Source organism: Bos javanicus, chromosome 25 (assembly GCF_032452875.1).
Source record: "Bos javanicus breed banteng chromosome 25, ARS-OSU_banteng_1.0, whole genome shotgun sequence".
Taxonomy (NCBI): domain Eukaryota; kingdom Metazoa; phylum Chordata; class Mammalia; order Artiodactyla; family Bovidae; genus Bos; species Bos javanicus.
This window is the reverse complement of record NC_083892.1, coordinates 41,050,861-41,075,254: the sequence shown is the minus strand read 5'-3', so window position 1 is coordinate 41,075,254 and position 24,394 is coordinate 41,050,861. Positions and strand designations below refer to the sequence as shown.

Sequence of the window (24,394 nt, the reverse complement as noted above, 5' to 3'; positions counted from 1 at the left end):
CGCTGTGCTGAGTACTGCAATCAAACACCCACCCCACGGAGGACAAAGCTGTGGGGAAGCCCAGCCATTAGAGAGATGACCTCAGAGCATAAGCGTCTAATCCAGGGCACCATGACAAGAAAACACAGTTGGCCGGCGGGGTGGGCGTGGATTTACAGCCCTGAATTCAGACCGGGGGTTGCGGGGGGGGCTTCTCCAAGGGAGTGAAAAGTAAGAGCAGCAGCAGCAGGGCTCCGTCCCAGCTCACCACCACCTCTGCCCTGCCAGGGCCCACCGCCGTCTGCTCTGCAACCTCGGCCCTTCATGAAGCCGTGTGCAGGACACCCCCGCCCCCACCTCCGGAACAGCCTGCAAAGGGCGCAGGCAGGGGCAGGCAGGCGCACGCCGGGGCAGGGGGCGGGCTTGTCCGAGGCCGTCACGGCTCCCCTCCGCCAGCATCCCCATCAGAGGACAGATGCAGGGACAACCGTAACAGGCTCTCCAGCGCTGCCAAGGCAGAAACAAGCTGGGGCCCACTCCTGAGATCTATCAAGGAGAGAAAACTACACGGAGACAAAACACCAGTGACCCCCAGGCGCCCCCGGCAGCGTCTCCGTTTCCTCATGGCACCTGTGACCTGGAGCAGCTCACGGAAGGGACAGGAAAGGTCAGCAGTCGCACCTGCACCAGCAGCAACGCTCAGGCCCTGTTTCTAAAATGCATCCAGCCTTCAGCTGGTGGAGACAGGACTACAGTTCATCCATGTCTGGCTCCACAGAGATTCTCAGATGCTAATAATCAAAGACATGGAAATCCAAAGGCACCTATTTACATCTTCTGGGGAGGGGGGGAACCACAAGTATTTCCATCCGTAACAGGGAAGGCTACAGTGAAAGCAGAGTCCTCGACGTTTCCTAGCAGAGCACGGCAACTGGTAGCAAAAGCCACAGAGTCCTAGAACTGGTGATCATGTAACACTACCCCACAAACCCCTAGGGGCTTGTCCAAATACAATCATTCGATAGAAACAAGAAGGGGCTATGCGCCCCGTGTGTGTCCACACCAAGATGTGTGGGCATAAAATGAACCCTTGAAGGTGACTGAAAATGGATTAATCAACCACTAAAAATCATAATCACAAAGACTAAAAAAGCATTCAACTTATTAACTGAGAACCACAAAATGGAAAATTAGTATTTTTGCTATGATCACACCTCTGCAAAAAATGCAGGCGGAGCAGAATCAACCAGGGACACTAGCCTGCAGCTACAGGCCGAGGGTGGGACCGCGTCCACCCTTCCCGAGAAGCAACGCCTCTGCCGCGGCTCCTCACCTCCCCGGCCTCGGCCAGGCCGTCCTCCTTCTCCCGCAGCTTCCTGCCGGCCGCGTCCAGGCTCTGCTGGCACAGCCTGTGCCGCTCCAGCTGCTCCTTCATCTTCTCCTGCGCCTCCGCCTCCCGCTCCTGAAGCTGCCGAATGCGCGTCAGGAGCTCCTGGTTGCGGTCCACCTCGCGCTGCCAAGAAGGATGGGCCTGGTGAGGGGAGTCTGCGCAGGCAGGCCCCCAGCTCCACCCTCAGGACAGGTCTGAGACCCAGAGCAGAGCCGCCAAGAGGCCGGTCGTCAAGTCCACAGCCGCCCCAGGGCTGGAGCCAGGACCCCCTCTGAGGTGAGCACACGGCCCCGCAGCACACAGGCACGTCTCCCAGTGGCCCCCCGGCAGGGCATGTGGCACACACCATCCGTCACTGACCACTGCTCATGGGAGGGGATGGAGCACAGAAATCTCCCTCAGACTCCACCCTGGGAAGAAGCCTCTGAGCTTGGAACCCAGCAGCTTCCTGATTACACACAGGCTGCCATCACAATCAGCCAGCTGCCCCCAGAGAGCGGGTGGCCAGGCAGCGACAGGTGGCATGGACAGGAGCCCACAGATAGGAACACTTGACCCTGGGCCTCAGCTCCTACAAAGCTTCAGAGCCACCCTGCACTGGCTCCCGCCAGGCCATGTGGCTTGCCCTGAAAGGCAGACACAGAACTCAGACTCCTCACTCTAATGATCCCCAGAGGTCCAAAGGTTCCCGTGTCGCCACTGAGGTTACCCTTAGCCCAAGAAGGGGGCCACAAAGTGGGAGCCAGAGTCCCAGGGGCAAAGGGACCAAGTCCTGGTTACATGGAGCCCGACGCTCTGCTGACCTCTGCCCTCAGGAAGCTAAGCTGCAGAAGCTCCCACCCAGACGACAACGGGGAGACCCTGAAGCCAGGGGACCTGCCACAACGCAGGAGCCAGGGGCAGTGGCTGTTCAGGACCCGATCAGCACGTCACAGGGCAGGACGGGCACCGCTACTCAGGCTGCACCCCCGACAGTCCAGGCAGGTCCCCAGACCTTGGAAATGCCGCCAAGATTCAGGTAGAGCATTGGACCAGAAAGCCTCTGGCCCCGTGCTTCCCTGAGGGTGGGTGCTGGCCCCGTGCTTGCACTTACTGAAAACCCTGGCGAAGTGCTGTTATCACAGCGAAGAAAGTGTGGAATTTATGCACTGAGTCAAACCTAGCATCTTCTCTGGGTAACGGGGGTGTGGGTGGGGCAGGCCAAGGCCACCACAGGGCAGCCCCGAGACCTGGCGGCCAGGTCTGGGCTGGGCTTCAGGCTCCTATGCAAGCTGGTGACTCTCCTGCCAGCCTCAGGCCACCTGGCACTCCTGCCAGACCTGTATCCCAATTCTAGTAGAGAGGGCAGCCAGGCGTCCAGTGGAGAGCGCCCACCAGCACCTCCTCAGGCACACAGGCTCGGCAGCCAGCCCCTCATGTTGCCTTCTCTGGGGACCCAGGACACACCCGAGAGCCAACCCGCAGCCTCGGGGGGCCAGGAAGGCAGCGCACCTGGGCTCCGGCTGGGGGGCTCTTACTTCCCACGACCGGCCAGGCCTGGGCACACCCGCCTGAACCCACCTCGTAGTTCCTGGCGCTGGTGCTGGCCGCCCGCTCCAGCTCCACACGAGCCCTCTTGTGACTCAGCTCCATCTGCATCTTCTCCCGCTCCACCTGGATGAGGTGAGACTTAGACCGGATCTGCTCTGCTCGCTCCTCCAACTGACCAGGTCCCATGCAAAGGAAAGACAGATCCTCAGCAGCTGTCTCACTCGAGTGAGGCGAGGGGCTCACTCGCCACTTCCTCACTGAGCCCCCGCTCCCCACAAGGCCCTCACTCAGCCCTGAGGACGGGGGAGCACCAGCCCCCAGGTGGGAGCCGGGAGCAGCAAGGAAGGGGGTAAGGGACAGGAGAGGGAGGCACGTTCTCAGGTAGCGTGTGCCGTCTCCTGTGCTGTTTAACAGACTACCACCCACGCAGCAGCTCGGGCCCATAAACTGGCCACCAGCTCCGTGGAGCAGACGGCTGGGCACACACGGCCGGCCTCCCGCCCAGGGAACACGATCCACAGGCTGCAGCCTGCTCAGTTGGCAGCTGTGCTCTCCCTGACTCGGGAGCCCCCTCCTGCTTCCTGTTGGCTGGCAGACCCAGAGGCTGTCCACACGCCCTGCCACGAGGGCCTTTCCACCCCAAAGCCAACAAGCGAGAATCTCACACACAGGGAACCCTTTTCCTGCCTGCCTCTCTGACTTCTGTCTGATCTCTGGACCCAGATTTAAAACATTCAGCTGACTGGGTCAGGCCCACCCAGGTACTCTCCCACCTTAAGGTCAGCTGCTTGGAGCTATTCAGTCTAACTGCAGAACACCATGGCCTCAACTCCTACTTAGCGTTTGATTCAGTGGGAGAGGCTGCCAGGGCCTGGCAGTTTGGGGCCCATCAGAAGTCCTCCTCTCAGAATAAGGGGGGATGGAAGCTCTGAAGGGCCTCAGGAGACACAGCCAACAGCACCACAGGAGCACCAGTTGCCGGGGCCTTGTCTTCAGGTGGGCTGGAGCCCACCCATTCTAAGACTGGCAACACAGCATCTCCGGGGCACCTAACAGAAACACAGAATCTCAGGCCGCACTGCCAATACCAAATCAGAATCTTCCTTTTAAAGTATCTCCAGGTTCATATGCACGTTACAGTTGAAGAAGCACGTGCCTCACTCTAACCAGGGACACGTGGCACATCTGGAGACACTGCTGGGCACCCCAAAGCGGGCGGCAGTCTGCGTCTGCTCCCGGCACCTGGGGAGAGGCCACAGTGCTGCTAAACATCCCACAAGGCAGAGGAAAGTCCTGCAAACAAAAAGTTACCCCCAACATGTCAGTCACGCCACAGGTGTGAAATCCCGGTGGAGAGAAGACATCTTTCCCACCCTTCCCCAGCGTCCTTCGGGAGCTAAAGCCACCCTTTCTTTCCCCTGTGATGTAGTCTCTCATTTCAGTTCCCACCTGCTGACATTTGGGAGTTCCCTACGCAACCCTCCATGAAACTCAGTCTTCTTGTCTCACTCTGAGTCTGACACTAAGGCCCAGCTTCTTCAGAGGATGGCGGGACCCTGGCCCCAGGTGTGAAGGTGCCACACAGGGGTCCCAGAGACACAGATCCGCTGGCCAGACCCTCCTGGAGCGGTGACAGGAAAAGTATTTGAAGGAGAGTCCTATTTTCGCGTTTAAGCCGACAGTGACACACAGCACAGAAGCAGGACTCTACAATGAAGCCGGGCAGGGACTGGCAGGCGGGAACCTGCTCCCTTTCCAGACTCCCGGACCTGCAGCTGCTCTGCTCCCCTCACCTGCCAGGTGGGCAGGAAGAGAGGGACCGCTGACAGACTCCTGAGACAGGACACGTCTGGGGTCAGGGCTCCCAGGCAGGTCCTGTGCCCCCTGGCTCTAATCAGCTCAAGCTGCCTACAGTTCTCGTTTACTGACCTCCCACCTGGGGAAGCCGTTCAGGTCAGAGCTGAGTGGGAACTGGGACCTTGGAAATCCCAGACTCTAGTTCCAACAGGCCAAAAGTTCCCAGAGAGCTGCATCAACAAAGTTATAACACTGTTTTAAACCACAGTTGCCAACTTCATATCCTGCCAGTGAGCAAAGACCAAGGAAAAAAAAAAAAACTACAATCTATTTCCACCACTATTTCAAAAAAGGTGTTTTAACACCAAAAACAAATATAAATGACCTAATTTCAGAATAAAGAACAGTCCATGCCAAAAAGCGGCAGTGAGCAACTTAGCTCACCAACACACACAGAGTAAGTGATTCAACTGTCCAGCCAGTGAACCCATACACACACAAGCCTGTTGTGCCACACCAGACATGGGCTCATCAGGGCTCCCAGAGCAACAGAAACTCCTGGCTCATCTGACACAGGGCCCCAGGGCAGGTCACCGGCAGAGAGGCGGCAGCAGCACGGCCAACGTGGACCGGAGAAGGGACTCAAGCAAAGCAGCCAGGGGTTGCCTGATGCAGCCCCTACGGAGGGGCAGGGGCCAGGCCAAGGCTCGACACCACACTCCCTCCCGGTGTGGACCCCACGACCCCTGCCCCAATGAGCACTGACCCCACGGCACACCAGAACTTCAAGTCCTTCAGGAGACCCGAGCCTTTACAGCCATGTGCAGTGAGCGCTGCCGAGCACTTGAAATAAAGTGAGATGAGACGATAACCAAAGCGAAAAGTGTGACCGAAGGCACACTGTGGCAGACCGAAGGCAAGCTGTGCAAATGGCCTCCCTAGCCTGAGACCATCTCCTGCCCAGGCTTCCCTCACTGCCCTGCCCTTCCTGCCCGGCTGACCAAGAACCTATCCTGAGAACACAGCCCTCCTATGTGTCACACCATCAAGGAAGCCAGCAGCTGGCTGCACCATTCCAGTGGCCACAGTCCCAGACAGTTTAGGCTTTTATTCCTCAATTAAATGAGCTGGCTTTCCAATCGTAGCTCTAGTGTCTCTGAGCTCACAGTGTGAGTGCAATACTAAACACCAGGCCCACTCTGTGCTGCTGTTATCTCAGGCTTTTGAGTCAGGACATCTCAGGGCCAGACCATGACTTCTAGCTCTCCTCCAAAACTATGAATATCCATGTTGGAGATGCGAAAGATGGCCAGCTGGCCTCCAAGTGGAGAAAATGCTGACCTGCCTCAACTACACAGAACCTGGTCCAGTCCTACCTAAGGACAGGTGTCTGTCCATAGAGGCCCCTACCCCAACACACATCGCTCATCTGAGCCATCTGGAACCTGATCCAGTCGCGCCTAAGGGCAGGCGTCTGCACCTGAAGGCCCCCACCCCAACACACGCCGCTCACCTGCATGCTCTGCTGGTACTGCGTCTGCAGAGAACCTTGAGCAGAGGTGGAAACATCCAGTCCAGATCCTCCCTCCACTCGCTGAGAAATGAAGTTGTTCAAAGACCTCAGGGTGGACAGGACGGTGGTGTTCTCCCCCAGGTCTTCCATGATTGCTTCCCTTCTGGAAGAAAACAAGGGAAGGGTCACAGGGAGCCTTCTGATGCGCCATTGCCGCTGCCAACTGCCCAGTCAGAGAGAACCTCTGGGCAGCCCCACTCCGCTACTGCTCTCTCAGAACCCTTAAAATATTCCAGCATCTGTAACCACATTCTTCGGAGTTAACTGAGAGCCTGTACCTCCAGTTTCTCAGAGAGGAAGTGGAGGCATAAAAAGACAATATGCCACCAGGCTGCTGACCATCAAAGTGCTGACCTGCAGACCAGCAGGACAGACAGATGGCTCCCGAGATGAGGTGTTCAGCAGTCAGGTGGCACACTGCCCACACACGCACCCACAAAAGGCCTGGCTTCCAGGAATCGGAAACAGAGCGCCCAGCAGCGACAGTGAGGATGACAACCACGCAGTGCTAATCACAGGTCAACGACGACATCTCTGCCACTTTCAGCCAGGTACCACGGAGGAAGGCGCCTGACATTTCGTAAGCACCAAGGCCTCTGGGGCCCATCTCCTCATCTGAAAACTGAGGGTCCCGCTTCTCAAGGCTGGGAGGATTACAGGGCCCAAGAGAAGGCTCCAAACGCAGATGGCGCAGCTACTGCCACAGAGTTAAACTGTCACTCTGCTTTAAGTTCACATACGGCATCGCAGTCCTCAGAATGGGCAGATGAATCAGGTCTTCTTGAATATTATCTTAGGGTTGAGGCTTCCAGTTACAGAACTGAGATGGGAACGTGGGTCTGTCTGGCTCTAAGGTCGACCGTGCTCCACAGGCCAAGGTTGAAGGCCGAGGACAAGCAGCAGGGAAGAACCCGCATCCCCACAGGGGTGCTAATCCCAGCCTTGCACCAGGCAGCCTACCAGTCAGAAAGGGGGGAAGTGTCCCAGCACACTGAACAGCCAAAAGGGGTGGATTCCTCCAGGTGCATACCGTGTTCCTCTGAGGCAAGCAGCCAGCTCTCACTGATGACCCCTAAGTATCAGATGGAAAACACCTGCCCTCAAGCTGCTCCCCACCTCCAAAAAAGTGAAGAATCTTGGTTTGATTCTGAATTTCCCATTTAACAAGAACCTTGACCTTGTGCACTGGGATTCCCTGGTGGCTCAGAGATAAAGAACCCACCTGCCATTGCAGCAGACCCGAATTTGACCCCTGGGTGAGGAAGATCCCCTGGTGGAGGGAATAGCAACCCACTCCAGTATTCTTGCATGGGAAATCCCATGGACAGAGGAGCCTGGTGGGCTCTAGTCCATGGAGTCGCAGAGTCAGACGTGACTTAGAAACTAAACAACTGGTCTTGTGCACGCAGAGCCCTTGTTTTCTGGAGGATGTCCTTTCCACTCTTGCACAACACAGCTGTTCTCTCTACCTCTCCTTCAGACAAATGGAAAATGAACTGGCAGAGAGACCAGGGAAAAGCACTCGAGTGCTGTGAGCCTGGCAGAGAGACAGGGCCCACGTGGAGCCAGGCGGCAGCGCTCTGCTCCAGAAGGCAAATCACTCTGTTTGACCGGGGCCATAACACTTTCCCTGAGTTGGTGATGGACAGCGAGGCCTGGCGTGCTGCAGTCCATGGGTTGCAAAGAGTCAGACACGACTGAGCGACTGAACTGAACTAATACTTTTCGTCCCGTGATGGGAAATTTAGCCAATACACCCTCTTCTCAAGACAGCATCCCCTGTAAGAGCTGATGCACCTTATACGCAAGAATGAAAAGAACACACGCATTTTCACCTGCCTGGAACTAAGCCGCTCCATAAGGCAAGGGAAAAGGTGGCAGCTCAAATGCCATCCTCTGTATCCAGGAGCCTCACCACTGGATGTCAGCTGCTCTGGATGGAACCCTGAGCTGGAGTGCAGAGCACTCTGACTCTCTAGTGCCCTCCACGTCCTGAGGGAACCCACAGACATTACAAGGATCCTCAGCACCCGCAGCACCACTTCACAGCGCCCCGGGGCACTTTCGCTGGTCTGCTGCGTTCACCGCTCCTCCACCTGCTTTCTCCCAACTGACACGAGAGAGGAAATCCAAGTGCCCGCCCCACTGCCTGCCAGGAGTGCGACTCTGGGCAAGGCGCTTCCCATCTTCCCACCGGGCTCCCCAGGTGGGAAATGAAGTAGTGGCACCCCACGCTGGCCGCTCAGGTGCAGAGGCGCGGGCGACAGTGCGGTCAACCTGCGAGGAACCGAGGAAGAGCCCCTCTGTCTGCACCGCGCCGTCTCGGGCCGGGGGGCGGGGGGGCTCGCTGAAGCCCCTCTCCTCCGAGGCCGCCTCCGCCCCGGCCGTTTCCAGCTCCTCTCGGAGAGGAAGTCTTGGGGAGCCCCGCACTGGACGCCCAGGCTCACAGGACAGAGCACGAAGCGCAGAGGCGGCCCGGGCGGACACAGCGGGTGCGCCGGTAAAAGCCCGGCGGCCCGGGTCTCAGAGAAGGAAGCGGGCACGCCGAGGGGCGCCGGCTCACAGCCCCCGGAGGAGGCCCGGCGGGCGGCCCCAGCCTCTTCCCTGCCCGACTCCCGCCGGCTCTGCTGGGTACCCGCCCCCGGCTCAGCCAGGCCCCCGCCCGGGACCCTGGCCGATCACCTCAGCGCCTCAGCCCGCTCGCAGCCGTCGCCGCCGCGGCTCAGATCTCCCTCTATTACCGAGCCCGCGTATCGCGAGACGTGCGCTCGCGCTCTCGCGAGATCTGGGCGGGACTGGCCATGAAACTGCGGGTCGGCGCACTGACAGGGGCTGCGTCTCCGTCCCACGCCCGGGATGCCGCGGCTCGGAGAACGCTCAGAGCCAAAGGCCGGCCCGCGGGACTCCCTTGGTGCCCCTGTCCGCCGCAGGCCAAGCTTCCACTGGACGGCTGTCTCGCACTGTTTTCCGTGGAACAGCACCGCCCAACGGTGGCCTCCTGGGGCCAAACTTCCTTGCAGTCCTGACTAGTCCGCACCTTTTGCCACTACGGTGTTTGCTTGAATTAATGAATGCGTTTTTACTTTTCTCTAAAAAAAAGAAAAACAGGAAATACTATGCGACTAAGCTATCCTCCTAGCGCCCTGAGAGCTGTTGGGGTGCGGAGCCGTCGTCTGGGTCCCGTTCTCCAGGGAGCAAGGGCGGGGCGCGGTCAGCCCACAACCAGCAGGCCCTTCCTGCAATCTCTGCAGCCTGCGTCTACTAACGGGTCTCTCAAGTCCCTTCTTCCTCCTCCACAAACCCGGCGAAGCGCCGGAGGGTCTGCACCGAACTTCCAGAGAGTAAACCATGAATTTGTGTCGCCAGAGGAAAAAGGATGCAGAGGCAAAGAATGTGGTGGTGGAGGTAGGACACGGGGCAGTGAAAATAAGATAAAAAAAATTTTATAAGGCCGGCCCGCAGACTACTTTGGGGATCTGGACTACCCTTAGACCCCATTTCTTCCCCCAGCCATCCTTGGGATGTGTGAACTAAAAATGCTGCCTGCCCTATCAGTAAATAAAGAATGCTGCAGCCATCAGCCACTCATGAGGATGAGCTCAGGGTGAAAACAGGTCAGTTGCTCAGTCGTCTCACTCTGACCCCACGGCTGTAGTGGGCCATGTTCCTCTGTCCATGGGATTCTCCAGGCAAGAACATTGGAGTGAGTAGCCATCCCCTTCTCCAGGCAATCTTCCCAACCCAGGGACTGAACATGGGTCTCCTGCATGGCAGGCAGATTCTTTACGGACTGAGCCACCAGGGAAGCCCCAAAATGTAATGCCAGCCACGAAATCATCAGACTCTGCAGCTGCCGCCACCCCACCTCCAACCCTGACAGTGAACCCTGAGGAGACTCAGGGTGAGAAAGCACAGGACACTGGGCCCAGGTAGCTGAGGTCGCATCAAAGGAACAATTTCAGTGAGCCTAAGACTCCTGCATCTTTCCACACATAGGAAAGCACTGAATTCTTGGAGACATCTAGTCTTTTGTTTATTAACCAGAAATCTTTTGATGTTCCAAGTACCTGGTTTTGTTCCGAAAATTCCTATATACTCCAGCTCTTCCTCTACCTCTTCAGGGCAGTCCCTCAGAGTTACCTGGGATACTATGTCCCAGGCTTAAGTCCCCAGTTTTATCTGCCAAATAAAAATATCTCCCAGGTTTTTAGGTTGTGTGTTTGTTTTCAATAGGCAAGATTTAATTATCATTACAGTCAATACACTCGTAAGGGATGACCACTCCTCCAGAAAATGGTTTCAAAGAAATCAATTTTTTTTTAAAGTATGGAAATTCCAGAAAATATTACACCCTATGCTGTTTTATAACCTTGAGTTCCTGGAAGAGAGTAAAAGGAAATAAACACACCATGTGTCTGCTTGCTTTGGTTATTACCTTTAAGTCTCTGGAGCCTGGCGTGTTATAGAAACATTTCTAGTTTCACACTGTCTGCCCCCCTTCCATAATTCATACCAAATGTCTTCCCTAAGGAGCTCTCACTGCTTGAAGTATTTCCGGATCATTCACCACAGAGATGGAAACAAATCCCCAGACTGAAGGTTCAGATTTTTCTACATTACACTGTATACACAAAATAACACCTGGAAACCTGGGGTCGTTTTGCGGTGACGGTGGAAGCCAGTTCCTCTGTAACATACTAACCATGGTGAGAAAATTCCATAGAGGTGTCTGTGTGTTTCTCTGCCTCAGTGTTTTTATGCATCCCAGTCTTTTCATCCTTTTATCTTTGTCTCTTTCTCATGGTAACTCCTCTTCACAAATCATATTATAGCGATCATTTTTTTTAATCATAAATAGTCATATATCGTCAACAATGAATATAGTTTTGTCTTAAAAAAAGGTGCCCCATCTGTCCTGCCTGCTGCATCCTAAATCCAGCTCATATCTCCCTGGCCACACTTCAGGACAGAGCTCAAGCTACATCTGCAATGAAGAGCCAGAAACAGCAGAACACGCGCTCAGTCCTTCACAGACCTCCTGGCTTCCCTCGGTACTGTGTGGCCAGGAGGTACACCTCTGATGATTCTTTCCTGCTGGCCTCGGGCTTTACAGTCCTTGTGTTCTGGAATTCCTGAGTCAGTCTCTTCTGTAACCGCTGGCTCTGACTTCCAGCCCAGGTTTTACAAAGGAATGTCCCCCTAGGGTGCAGGACATCTGGAACCATGTCCAGAAGGGACAAACACAAGCTAATGAGCCTGTCATGGTCGAGGCTGCGGATCCCCGTGGCGTTGGGTGCCATGTCACTCAGGATCACATCTGCTCTCCCACCAGGAAGCAGCTCTTGGATTTTCCGGAAGGTTCTAGGGTCAGTCACATCAGCAGGGCATAGAAACGTTGCTCCTTCCAGGGGGAATATGTGAAGAAGATCTACCCCAAGCACAAAGCCAACAGGAGCACTGGGGTCTAAGGAAGAAATGGTGAGGGTACTTACTCACTGACACCCCAAATCATCCCACAAAGTAAATGTAACAAAATAATAAAACAGATAAAGGGGACTTTTCTAGCGGTCCAGTGGTTAAGTGCGTGCTTCAAATGCAGGGGGCACAGATTCGATCCCTAGTTGGGGAATAAAATCCCGCACAGCACAGACAAAAGAAAAAAAAAAAAGTATATATATATGTAAAAGTCAGGACCGAAAAAAGAACTAATGTGCAAAAATGGGGACACAGAGTTTTCCTCCTAGAAAAACATGTGGCGGGCGGGGAGTGGTGGTCTTCCCTCTACATCTGAGGAAACTGAGGCTGGGAGGGACAGGCAGACCTGGGGCCACACCCTGGCCTTGACACTCCACCTCTGACTCCATTTCACTCCCCGAGCCTTGCTCACTGTTAAAAGGGTTCTTATCTCTGAGGAGTCTTTGATAAACTAAAACAGAGAACACATTATATAAAGTGCCTCTGGATTAAATCAACAAATCCATTCTGCAGTTTAATCCAGTTTCTTTCAACGTAGAAACTATTAGAAACAAGCCAAGAAACAGGGCAAGTGGACAGCTGCTAAATAAGGTAAAAAAGTGATACCTGCCCATGTCTGAGTGATACCAGCTGTGAAACAAAAAGATGTCAGTTTCACTTCACCTGAAAGGGGATTTCCTGCCTGCAAGGCTGCTGCCCTGGCCTCCACCTCCCGCAGCCCCTCCCAGCACCACTCCCTACACACCAGGGTGGATCCACGAAGGAACAGTCACAGACTCAGAGCTCTGCTTAGTAAAAAGGCTGCTCTGCAGGTGAGGGGCAGGTATTTGATCTTTATCTGAAGATGAGAAGTCCAGCTATTCTGCAGGGTGCCTCGTTTTTCAAAGGCAGAAACTCTCTGCTTTCAGCCCTGAAGAGTGGGACAGCTTTCCTCCCACTTTGCGCACTGGTGCTCGTTCCTTTAACGTCCCATGTACTGTGGCCCCGGGAAGTGCCTTCTAAAAGCAAATGGCTTTGGTTGCATTTTTGCAACTTCTTTTGGGAGTAAAAGAACCCAAGCCATTTTATGTACAGTCTCTGCTTCTCCCACCTCTTCCTACAGGTTAAAAACTTGGCTGTTTTCCTGCTTCTCCTGAAGAGCAATTAGGGGGACTGCTGCTGCTGCTGCTGCTAAGTCGCTTCAGTCGTGTCCGACTCTGTGTGACCCCACAGACAGCAGCCCACCAGGCTCCCCTGTCCCTGGGATTCTCTAGGCAAGAACACTGGAGTGGGTTGCCATTTCCTTCTCCAATGCATGAAAGTGAAAAGGGAAAGTGAAGTCGCTCAGTCGTGTCCAACTCCTAGCGACCCCATGGACTGCAGCCTACCAGGCTCCTCCGTCCATGGGATTTTCCAGGCAAGAGTACTGGAGTGGGGTGCCATTAAAGAACCTCTAAAATCAGTCGTTAGGAAGTCTGTGGATAGATTCAGTGGCGGGAAAATGAACTGAAGTTTTTGACACAGATTCATTCACTTGAAGGATAAACATTTACTGAGCCTGTAAGACATGTTTTTAAACTATTCTAAACCCCCTTGAGGCATCCTACCCAGATTAAAGAGACTGATGACAAAACCCAGGGAGTGGCATGCCTGGTTCAGCAGGTCACTAAAACTCCTGTAGATCTCAATTTTCTCATCAGGAAGATGGGCACACACACCATTCTAAGGTGTATGGGAGAGATCTCTGTGACCTGCCAGAGCAGGTGGTACCCTCAGAAGTTACAGTAGGAAATGCAAGTAACAATCCTTACCGGATTGTTACCTTAGCACTGCTCACCTACAAAACTCAAAGGCAATCTTGATGCCCATGATGAGGAAATTGGCTAAATACCAACAGTATAACCATTATCTGGGATAGTATGCAGCTGTTTAAATGGATGGCGTCATTTTCTACCTTGTATGGGTAGTCGGTTGATCTATTAGTCAGAGGCAACTTTTTTATATCTATGATCTTAGTTAAAATCCCCAGACACATAAGAGATAAGCACTAAGTCCCTTGAGTTGGGCCAAAGTGGAGCGTCCAGAGCCACCAGGGCTCCCTGGGCAGCCCCAGGAGCAACTCCAGGAAACCCCAGGTTGATTCAGCTGTCCTGCCAAGGGAGGATGTCAAGGGAGGAAATCACAGAGCGATTTCTTTGCTGAGGAAAGAAACTGACTTACAGACGGCCGTCTGAGCTCATTGCTGAGGCCACGCATCAGCAGCACAGGCCCAGGACACAGGCCGTGTCGGCCTAGGCGCTTCTGTGGTGTGGTCGCAGGCGACTTTCACCTTCACTCCCCCTTCCCACCTCCCTCTTCATTTTGAAAATGTCTGTGTTGGGTTTGCATCACTCCTACTAAACAAGCACGCAGAATCGCGTGCTTTCACAGAGCGCCTGCACTGCTCTGTGTGCCCTGAAGGGCGGCTGGCCTGCGTCTAGACCACAGTGGTCGGGAGGCCCCACCTGTGCCTGCAGCGTTGACTCTCTGCACGGCCACCTGGCTCCACGCGCCAGGGGCGGCCCCACAGTCTAACACCCGGAGGCCAGGCCGTAGGATCTGGTGCCTCTCGTTCATTTCCAGGAGCTTGAATGCGCTTCGACATCGGTAACTTTCCACCTTCGCAGCTTTCACAAACGGGTCCCTCAAGTGCCGCGTCAGCCACAGGTGCTCAGCGCCAGTCCGGCTCTTGTAGCAACTCCCAGTGGTGTGGAACCTTTGACGCTGAAGGGAAGCCCACACCAGTTTCAAGGACCTGGTGAGGAAAAAGGAGCAAGCAGGTTGGCATCACGTAGGCCAGCGGGGCCCCAGGTTCAACCCGCACATTTTTAGAGATGGGTCACTATGGCCCAAGTGGGAGAGGCAGCTTGACAAGGCTGCAGCCGGAAAGGTGTTAAGGCTGAACCACATCCCCCGAGTCTGCATGTGCGCTCAGTCACATCCAACTCTTTGAGACCCCGTGGACTGTAGCCCGCCAGTCTCCTCTGTCCATGGAATTTTCCAGGCAGGAATACTGGAGTGGGTTGCCATTTCCTTCTCCAGGGCATCTTCCCGACCCAGGGATTGAACTCGCATTTCTTATGTCTCCTGCACTGGCAGGCAGGTTCTTTAACCCCTACCTTAAATGGTAAATGGGTGGGCTCTATCCAATACTGCTGCTGCTGTTAAGTCGCTTCAGTCGTGTCCGACTCTGTGCGACCCCAGAGATGGCAGCCCACCAGGCTCCCCTGTCCCTGGGATTCTCCAGGCAAGAACACTGGAGTGGGTTGCCATTTCCTTCTCCAATGCATGAAAGTGAAAAGGGAAAGTGAAGTCGCTCAGTCGTGTCCAACTCCTAGCGACCCCATAGACTGCAGCCTACCAGGCTCCTCCGTCCATGGGATTTTCCAGGCGAGAGGACTGGAGTGGGGTGCCACTGCCTTCTCCAATCCAATACTGGTGTCTTTATAAGAAGCAATCAAGACACAGACACACACAGGACAAAGACCACAGGAAGACACAGGGAGAACACGGCGTCTGTAAGTCAAGGAGAGAGGCTTCAGAGACTAATCCTGCTGACAGCTTGATTTCCGTTTTCCAGATTGCAGACACTGAGCCAGTAAATCTCTGCTCTCTCGGCCGCCCACCCTGGGGTGCTTGGTTACAGGAGCCCAAGCAAACTAACCCAGCAGGCCTCTCCTCTGCGGTCAAAAGATGCTTTTCTCTCCTGAAGTTATCTTCAGAAGACAATCTCAAAGGGTAATGATAGTCACTTTGTGTCAACCAAAGTTTTCCCAATACTGGTTGAAAATACTGATAAGTTTCATGAAAGGAACATTCTTTCTCACAGGATACAAATTTTCATTGGGCTTTATTTAAGAGATTAAAAACACACACACAAGGACAGGTCCTTTGCCTTACCTCCACCGCTTTGGCAGGCAGCACAGGGTCTGACCAACCTGTCACATTTCTTGATAAAATTGAACTTACCTTGTGTATAACTGAGAAGGGCAATTTTCAAGCCTCTTTGGAAAGTGGGGCTTTTGAGTTTATTGAGTGCCATGGGTTATCTCTTTAACTCTCAGAACAACCCTACAAAGTATCTACATTCTTCTGACAAAAAGAAAACAAAAAACTATTATTAGCCCCATGGCTCCCAGGCAAAGTTCCCGCAGCACGAAAACATGTTGACGAGGATCCGGAGACAACACTTTGGAACTGCTGCCTTGAAAAGGCGTAAGGAGCCTAGAAAGCGGGCACAGTGTCCTGGGCGCCGAGTTAACTGCAGCGGTCAGCGCAGGGGTGGAGCGTGGAGCCGCACACCCCGCGTCCGCCTGCTGTGGGCGGCTGACCGCCAGCCCCAGCCCACGGCCAGGGTCCTGCCACACGGGGCGCTCGTGTCCTGACAGCGCCTTCAGGCCAGCGGTGCTCTGCAGCCGACACGCCTCCACCAGCAGCGCCCCTCCTGCCCCTAAAGGCCTGTCCAGCCGCCCGCCCGCCGCCGCTCCTCCGGAGCCTCGGCCGGTCCGAGCACGGACGGTCCGCTCCAGTCACCTCGCCGGGGCTGCTCCGACCCCTTTCCGGGCCAGGACGAGGTAAGCTCTGAGCCCCTTCCGGACCCGAAAAATGGGGCCGCCGTCTGGCCACTCCGCCTCCCGCACACGTGCAGTGGGTGCTCCATTAATTCCCACTGAGCGCCAGCCGCCGCGCCCTCCGACCTCCCACCTCAGCCGCCTCACCACTCACCCCGCCATGGACGCGGACCCGCTCCGGCAGTCGCCACCGGAAGTACCGGCCTCACTTCCGGCCAGAGGCCACGCCCCCGGAAGCGGCGCGTAGGTTCGAAAGGCGCGCGCAGTGCCCGGGCCTGGGTGAGTCCGAGATCGAGAGCACAGGTGAGCAGGGGATGCGGCCGCCGCAGATGGGCCTGGGGCCCGCCGAAGGGCAGCTGGCGGCCCTTCACGGACGGCCAGATACGGGAGCCCGAGCCTGGCACTCGACGGCGTGTTGTCTAAACCCTAGTCGCGGGCCTCAGTGGACCGGTGATCCCGTTCAGAGGCCACCCTGCTGAGAAAGCGGGCCGCCTGGCCCCTGACGTCACGTGGGCTCTCTGGGGACCCGCCCGACCGTAGTGCCAAGAGCTGTGGCCAACTGTACTTCAACAGCAGGTAGACCCAGGGTTCGGCACTGGCTCTGGTGTTTGGTTTTCTTTAGCTTTTCTGAGCTTCAGTTTCCTTGGCCGAAAACGGAGAAGCCAAGTCTCAGCTCACAGGGTTGTTGGGTCTGTTAAGTGGGATACGTTTTGGAAAGTATATGATCGGTGCCTAATAACTGACAGCAGAGATTCCTAATTAATTTAGGAAGTCAGGGCTTTGCGCCTTAAAAGGTCAGCAACATCACAAAGTCCGCATGTTAAAGAGAGGCTGGACCCAGAGACCCGTTTATGCATGAGCTGCCACCAGCACCGGGACCCAGGCCTCGGTCCCTGTTCTTGGACACCGTGACTTCCCTGGAGCATCCCTGGTCCCAAATCCTGCATCTCGTCCAGTGTGGGCCCCAGACCGGGATGAGGATGGATGGACAGGGAGCACGGTCCTGGACCTCCAGCACATCTCCAGCAGTGACCAGACGTCCCCTGCAGGGTCTTTCACACACACATTCAGGCAGGACTGGTGTTCCAGGCCGAGCACCAGGTCCCGGAGCAGCAATGGTTGTGAGCAGAGTGTGAACACCTGTCATAGCAGGGGAGGCCGGCCAGGCCTCACTGGGGGCTCTCCAGTGTCAGAGTCATACACTTCCTGGGAATCTGGGGGTCTGGTACTGCAGAGAGGCAGAAACCAGAACCCAATAGCCAGAAGGCCCCATAATGAAAAGGCCAAGAGCAAAACACAGATGCAAGAACCGCTGGGTAAAAAGCATGGTTCATCTCATGCCAGGTGGGCTCAGAGGTGGACGCAGGAGCAAGAACAGCCCTGTGCTAAGGAGAGGGGCAGGAATGACCTGGCCATTGCCTGACCTGCATCAGCCCAGCACGCAAAGGGTCCGGAGCTGCTGCTGCTGGGTCAGGGGGCCAGGTCTCCCTCTGCCCCAGAAAATCGGCCACATCAGGCAGAGCTGGAACGCTGCCTCTACCTGCTCTCCAGCACACGTTTCCAGTCCACCCAGCCTCTGGCCACCAAACGCTCATGCTTCTGTCCACACACCCCCTACACCCAAATCGAGCTGACCCAGCCCCTTGCCTTCTTCACAGAACCCAAGGGCACCATGTGTGCCTCAAGGCTCTATACCTTGGTCCTGGTGCTGCAGCCGCAGCGAGTCCTCCTGGGCATGAAGAAACGCGGCTTCGGGGCCGGCCGGTGGAACGGCTTCGGGGGCAAAGTTCACGAAGGAGAGACCATCGAGGACGGGGCCAAGAGGTGAGGGGAGGGGCCGGCCAGACCGCAGAGCCAGCTTCCACAGGGGACAAGGGTTCAGGTTGTAGAGCTAACCCCTGCCCACCCAGAGCCACGTGACCTGCAGCACAGGCTGAGTCCTTGTGCCTCGGTTTCTTCATCTGCACAGTGGGGATAATAGCAGTATCTGCTACCTCTTGGCTTCTCTGGTAGCTCAGTCAGCAAAGAATCTGCCTACAATGCAGGAGACCGCCTACAATACAGGAGACCTGAATTCCATCCCTGGGTCGGGAAGATTCCCTGGAGAAGGAAATGGCAACCCACTCCAGTATTCTTGCCTGGAGAATCCCATGGACAGAAGAGCCTGGCGGGCTAAAGTTCATGGGGTCACGAGAGTCATAACAACTTAGCAACTAAACCACCATCACAACTACCTCTTAGGATTGTTGTGAGGATTTAGTGAAAAAATAGACGTAAGGACTGAACAGGGCCTGGCACATGGTCCGGGCTGGGCACACCTTGGCTTGCTGCTGTGCAGTGGTGGTTTGGGTGGAAAAGTCAGTTTCCTCTTTCTAGCCAAGGGGCTGGCCAGTCACTCGGCTTCTTCATTGGTTCAGGAGAGCTGATGACAAGTGTATCTGGGGCCTTTCACTCAGTCTCTTCCTCGACACCAAGTACACTCATGTGGGAAAGAACTGAAGCCCAGACACAGCAGTGCCCGAGACCACACAGCCCTCCGGACTTTAGCCTCTGCCTTCTTGCCCCTCGGGCTCGCGGGGATAGACTCAACACCGTGTGTCATCCACCGAGCCCACACGGTCTGGCCCAACCCCTCCTTTCCATCCTGCCCCCTGCGTCAGGACACCCCTGACAAAGGACTGTGGAGCCCCTGCAGGTGGGAGGCAGGACGGGTGGCACGCTCCCACGCCCGAGGAACAGGCTGAGACTGGCCCCACAAGGCCGCACCACCGTGCACCCGACTCTGCTGTCAGCCCCCCGCCCCCGGGGCAGCTCTGGCTTCTTTCCTTGCACACGTGTGGCGCTGCTGCTCAGACCCCATCCCCTGGCTGCCCTGCTCTAACAAGCAGGTCTCGGCAGCCTCGGTGTCTGGTGCCCTGCCCCTTGGGGTCCCGGGTGGGCACCACTTCAGGGTTAACGTGTGCTCCTCACTCACCTGCAGACTCAGGTGGGTGTGGGGCTGGCTCTGGCTTCTTGTGTGCAGGACACACTTGGGGGGCCGCCTTAGCCCCAAGCAAGGTGAATTCTCCTCCTGGGGGGAGGGTTGCTGGCACTTGGGGACCGGCGGCGCCTCACAGCCAGGTTCGGGCTCTGGGTATGGAGCAGGCCTGCCGTCCTGGCCAGTGTTCCCAGAGCTGGTGAGTAGCAGAGTGTGGTGTTCAGAGACCTCCGGCAGGCCGGGCCGGAGGAGGAGCAGCAGGCTGGACCGCAGGGTCGCGCCCCACCGCCCTGCTCCCACCGGGGTTTAATGCGTCACTCGTCCTGTTCCCCGCCCGCCGTCTGGGGAGCATCCCAGAGATGTGAGCAGACACGCTAGCAGAACTGGAACAGTGTCATCTCGGCTGCCTGATTCTCCACCCTGAAACGGAGCCTTGGCTCTAACACCAGGGAGATGACTGATACTTCATAGCCCGCCACGGACTCGGGGAAGATGAACCCAAATGAGTCAAAACAGTGAATCAGTCGGCGATGTTTTTAAAAATGAGCTCCACCAGCCTGCTGCCAGAGGTGGGGAGGCCCCGCTGATTGTTTCTCTTATGTCTAACTGAGGAGTCATTTGCACCCCCACTAGCAAAAACACTGATTTTTTTAGGTCGTGTCTAATTCTGATTGGTCATCGCAGTGAATACATTCCAGCTTTCGGGATGTCACTCGGCCGCACTGAATGGCAGCAGGTGGACCCAGTTCTCCCGGCTTCACGGGGAGGTTAGGGCAGAGTCCAGGCTCAGAAAGGCAACCGTTTAACCCAACGCGCGTTTGATGGACACAGTGGTTTCCCTGACTCCTAGTCGTGGGCACAGGAATTATGCACTGTGTTCCTAACAGAACTCCGAGATCAGAGCTTAAACAGACCTTTTTTTAACCTACAGCTCTAAAAGGTCAGACATAATTAGAACGGTTTTACAGCCACAGAAATAAATTCAGAGCAGTGGGGAAGTGAGAGTCACTAACAGGAGACACAGGCGCTGAGCTTCACGGCTGCAGGGCTTATGGGGCCCCCAGAGCCCACAGCAGACCCTCCAGAAAGCGCTGTCCCGGATGGCGAGCAGCAGGCTGGGGGAGGGCTGGCGGCAGGGGGCGTGCCTGAGGGTGCTCGTCCGGTACACAGCAGCAGAGAAGCTGGTTGGATCCCTCCGGGTGTAGGACGTTGCTCCGCAGCGTCGTGAGCAGCACAGGTCCCGGGTTCGGTGCTGTGTTTGCAGTTTTCAAAGCGGTGCACGAAGGGGAAAGACCCGAAGGGAAGACTCCAGTGGTCACGGGTTCTTGCTGGGTGACCAGGCCTTGTGTGTTTGCTAAACTGCCTACGCGGCCTGGGGAAGTGTGAAACAGGCACTCACGTTTAGGGGGCACCCTTGCTTCCTTGTCAGTCAGCTGGCTTGTGAGCTCAGACGTGGCGATGCCCCCTGGCTCTTCCTCCCAACACAGGTCGGGGGTGGGGAGAGAAAGGGGTCCTGAGGAGGACGACCCGAAGCCCATCCCCCGCGATCAAGTTCAGAGGAGGCTCGAGAGCTGGCTGGTCTCTGCGGGAGGGCAGGGGTGTCTCCCCTCCTCTGGGAAGGAGGCGAGAGGAGCCTGCGGCCTGATGCGGAGCTCTGAGCAGGGCAGGCCAGAGCGGGACCTTTTGGGCAGGTAGGCTTCGGCTCAGGGCCCGGCAGTGCAGGGAGCCAAGCGGGTGGGTGGGGGCTCCTGGCCCTAGTGCGGGCCCCCCGCCCCGTGGGACCACCAAGTAGCCACGTAGGGCCAGGCCAGGGCTGCCACTCGGCGCGCCCAGATGCTCAGCTGGGGGTAGGGGGCGCGTCTGGGCGCCCCGAAACAGCAGCCCCAAACCTGCCCCCTTGGCCACACACATGCACTCTCCACTTCTCTGTCCGCCCAGCTCCATTCTCTGGTTCCGCGTGGACATGGGCGCCTTGATTTAACTGTCGCTTCCTGTCTGCCTGTCTGTCCGCAGGGAGCTGCAGGAAGAGAGCGGTCTGACCGTGGACGCGCTGCACAAGGTGGGCCAGATCACGTTTGAGTTCGTGGGTGACCCCGAGCTGATGGACGTGCACGTCTTCTGCACAGACAGGGTCCAGGGCACGCCCGTGGAGAGTGACGGTGAGTGTCCAGGCCGGGAGAGGCAGGCAGTGAACGCCGGCTTGGGTGGCCCCTGGCCCCGCCCCGCCCCTCCCCAAGCGCAGGCGCAGAAACACACCAGGGCCTGAGCCTCCCTCCTCTCCTGCAAAATAAGGAGTCCAGTCGCCTGGATGAAATAACAAAGGATGCCAAGCTCCTCGCACACAGTAACTCAGTGAATCCCTCGCAGAAAGTCAGGCTGAGATCCGGGCTGGCGTCGGTGACTCTGCCTTTTCGTCCCCTGCAGAGATGCGCCCGCAGTGGTTTCGACTGGACCAGATCCCCTTCGGGGACATGTGGCCAGACGACAGTTACTGGTTCCCGCTGCTGCTTCAGAGGAAGAAGTTCCGCGGCTACTTCAGGTTCCAGGGGCAGGACACCATCCTGGACTACACGCTCCACGAGGTGGACGCCGTCTAGGGCAGAGCCAGCTCGCCCCTCAGACCCCGAGACCCCGGCCCGGCTGCGCCCTGGCCTCAGGCCCCCCGCCCCTGGGGCCTCGTCTGTCTGGAGCACAACTGGATGGAAAAGCAAATAAAGCTTTTTCGGCAACTCCTGCCAGGCCTCACCGTGAGCTGCCCAGTGTGTCCTCGGGAAGCCGCCAGACGTCCGGGCTGTGACCTGCATTGCCAGACAGGGACGGGCAGAGACACGGGCCCAGAGGCGAGGGGCCGGCTGACGCGGGAGGTGGCGTGGGTGTGTGCGGGGTCCCAGGGTGCGCCAGGGGCCGTCTCCTCCCGCCCCCACCCCCAGGTAAGGGGAGACAGGGGCGGTCAGTGCCGGGGCTCGCACCCTGTCTCATGTGCCATCAGCTGGCTGCCCTCGCACCCCCAAGAGAGGCTGCTCCCGTCCTGGCTTCAGACCCCTGGGGGGCGCGGGAGGGTCATCCCCGTCACACACACACACACAGCCTGACACAGCTTTTATAAATACGTTTAATGATAGTTGTTCATGTAAGTTCACTGATAAAAATCTCGGAATGTAGCTCATCTGTAAACAATTCCAGTTAATTGGATGTGGCGGTCATTGATTCCTGCAGCCTCATAAAGTGCTTCATACATAAACCAACTCGCACAAAGCAAGAGAGAAGGCCTCAGACGCAGGGCCACCCTGAGCCCCAGCGGCCGAGGCCCATCCACGGCCTCGTCCCCCCTCCGCGGCTTCGCCCAGCAACTAGGCCGTGGCTGAGTCACACTGAGTCCGCCCGACACAGGCCGCAGGGGCGTGGCCTGAAGGCACAGCCCGCGGTGGCCGGGGAGGGCCGTGGAGCTCCCACCGGGGCCACGGAACCAGTGTCCTTTAATGGGTCATGGCCAGGCTCTCCCCAGGGGCAAGGAAAGCTGGGGCAGCAGGAAGGACGCAGAGGGCGTTGGGGACCCCAACCTGGGAGCAGCCTCGCCTGCAGCAAACACTGACCAGAAAGCCCGCACCCAGCAGCAGCCCAGGGCGGGGGACGGAGGGTCCGGGGAAAAGCCGCCTCCGTGACCAGCTGCCGGCAGGGTGACACAGCCTGCCCCCCTCGACCCCCAGCCTTCCGACACTGCCTCTCCTGGGGTGAGGACGACACAGGCTAAAAATGCCCCCGACCCCACCCCCGCAGCCCCTGAAGAAGTGTGTGCTCCCAGTATCCACGTGGGAGCCAGTCCTCCAGCAGGGGTCACCCGGAACAGCATCTCGAGACTGCTGCCAGAACTCGCCCCGGTGCCCTGTGTGGGGAGACACCCCCCCGAACTGTGCCGCTGGCCCAGGACCTCGGGGCCCTTAGCTTGCACCATGGGCCCTGGGGCAGGGCCTCCACCTCGGGGCAGGGACGGCAGACGCCTGCGGTCATACTCTGCTGCTCCAGTGGACACGGCGCCCGGGGGCCGGCCTGCAGGGCAGCACAGAGCCTCTCAGGGTGGTGGGCACCCATTTCCATGATGATCAAAACGCAGACGACAGCCACAGAGGAACAAATGGCATGGACGGCCCCTCCTCGTCTGCTGGGGACTGGCCAGTCCAGCTCAGGAAGGCACACGCGTCCACTGTGGGGGGCTCAGACCAGGGCGCAGTTGCCTCCCCGCACCCCCGAGGCTGCTCTGGGGGCACCGGCAGGACCCACGTGTGGCGGGCCCAGGCCAAGGCAGGACACGCGGCGTCCTGAACCAGACGTGCGTCAGCTTGTCAGGGATGCCTGCCTGGCCCTGCGTGCAGACCTCAGACGGAGGGCAGCCCCAAACCAGGCACACATTCCTGGGAGACCCTCAGGAGCCCTGCCCTGCAGTCACCCTGCTCCGAGCCCCCTCCGAGCAGAGAGCCGTGAGGGGTGGGGGGAAGGCGGGTCCAGAGCAGAAACACCCTGCTGGGCTCAGACACCCGGCCTGAGAGAGCTAGAGGGAGGCTGGAAGGGGAGCCCGTTGCTCTGAAAACGAGAAATCAGCAGACACGCCCGCGCCCTACTGCACGGCCAGCTTCGGCCCGCCCAAGGGACGGCAGCCGTCTGAACCTGGACAGACCCACGGCGGAGGCACCAGCTCCCGAGCCTCCAGACACCGCAGTTCCTCTGTCTCCCCCACCCCAGCCCGGCGGGCACACACATGTGAGCACAGAGGCAGGCACACGCACGCCAGGGCCACCAGGCTGCTCCTCGGGGAACGTGGGGGAAACCGCTCCAGGGACTGACACGCTCCCAGCACCAGGCTGACGGCCACAGCACGGTCAGGACGGGCAGGGCTGCGGGCCACCATGCACAGCCCGCGTGGCCCCGGCCTCGCTCCCCGAGAGGGAGGGGAGCCGCAGCTACTCGGCCCCCCGGCCCCTCTGAGCCCCAGCCTGGTTGCAGGCCCCTCCACCGGGGGCTGTAGCCCGACACGCTGGCCCTCGGGGTGGGGCAGGCACCGACCGAGGGAATCAAACAGGGACACACCG

General features: G+C 57.5%; 2 protein-coding genes across 7 annotated transcripts in view; one reads left to right on the top strand and one right to left on the bottom strand.

Annotated features, from left to right (window-relative positions):
• The window catches only part of MAD1L1 (mitotic arrest deficient 1 like 1), a 243,949-nt gene extending 227,837 nt beyond the window's left edge, over nucleotides 1-16,112 (bottom strand). Inside the window, exons 1-5 of one of the 2 annotated variants that reach the window (XM_061402349.1) lie at nucleotides 15,732-16,112; nucleotides 14,228-14,517; nucleotides 6,210-6,372; nucleotides 2,930-3,070; nucleotides 1,313-1,492 (exon numbers count right to left, since the gene is read on the bottom strand). In XM_061402349.1, the coding sequence (XP_061258333.1) occupies nucleotides 1,313-1,492; nucleotides 2,930-3,070; nucleotides 6,210-6,372; nucleotides 14,228-14,367 (624 nt within the window). In that variant the 5' untranslated portion in view covers nucleotides 14,368-14,517; nucleotides 15,732-16,112. Of the gene's footprint in view, nucleotides 1-1,312; nucleotides 1,493-2,929; nucleotides 3,071-6,209; nucleotides 6,373-8,951; nucleotides 11,299-14,227; nucleotides 14,518-15,731 lie in introns of those variants that run through there. The other variant, XM_061402350.1, reaches the window with a different exon arrangement.
• Nucleotides 16,113-16,211: 99 nt separating this feature from the next.
• Nucleotides 16,212-22,043, top strand: NUDT1 (nudix hydrolase 1). 5 transcript variants are annotated; one of them, XM_061402369.1, is made up of 4 exons: nucleotides 16,212-16,336; nucleotides 17,992-18,157; nucleotides 21,324-21,469; nucleotides 21,735-22,043. In XM_061402369.1, the coding sequence occupies exons 2-4, from the start codon at nucleotides 18,006-18,008 to the stop codon at nucleotides 21,905-21,907; spliced, it is 471 nt and encodes a 156-aa protein (XP_061258353.1). In that variant the 5' UTR covers nucleotides 16,212-16,336; nucleotides 17,992-18,005; the 3' UTR covers nucleotides 21,908-22,043. The 5 variants fall into 5 exon arrangements, with proteins under 5 accessions (XP_061258353.1, XP_061258354.1, XP_061258352.1 ...); XM_061402370.1 differs by lacking the exon at nucleotides 16,212-16,336 and adding an exon at nucleotides 16,494-16,636; XM_061402368.1 differs by lacking the exon at nucleotides 16,212-16,336 and adding an exon at nucleotides 16,588-16,612.
• Nucleotides 22,044-24,394: the final 2,351 nt, after the last annotated feature.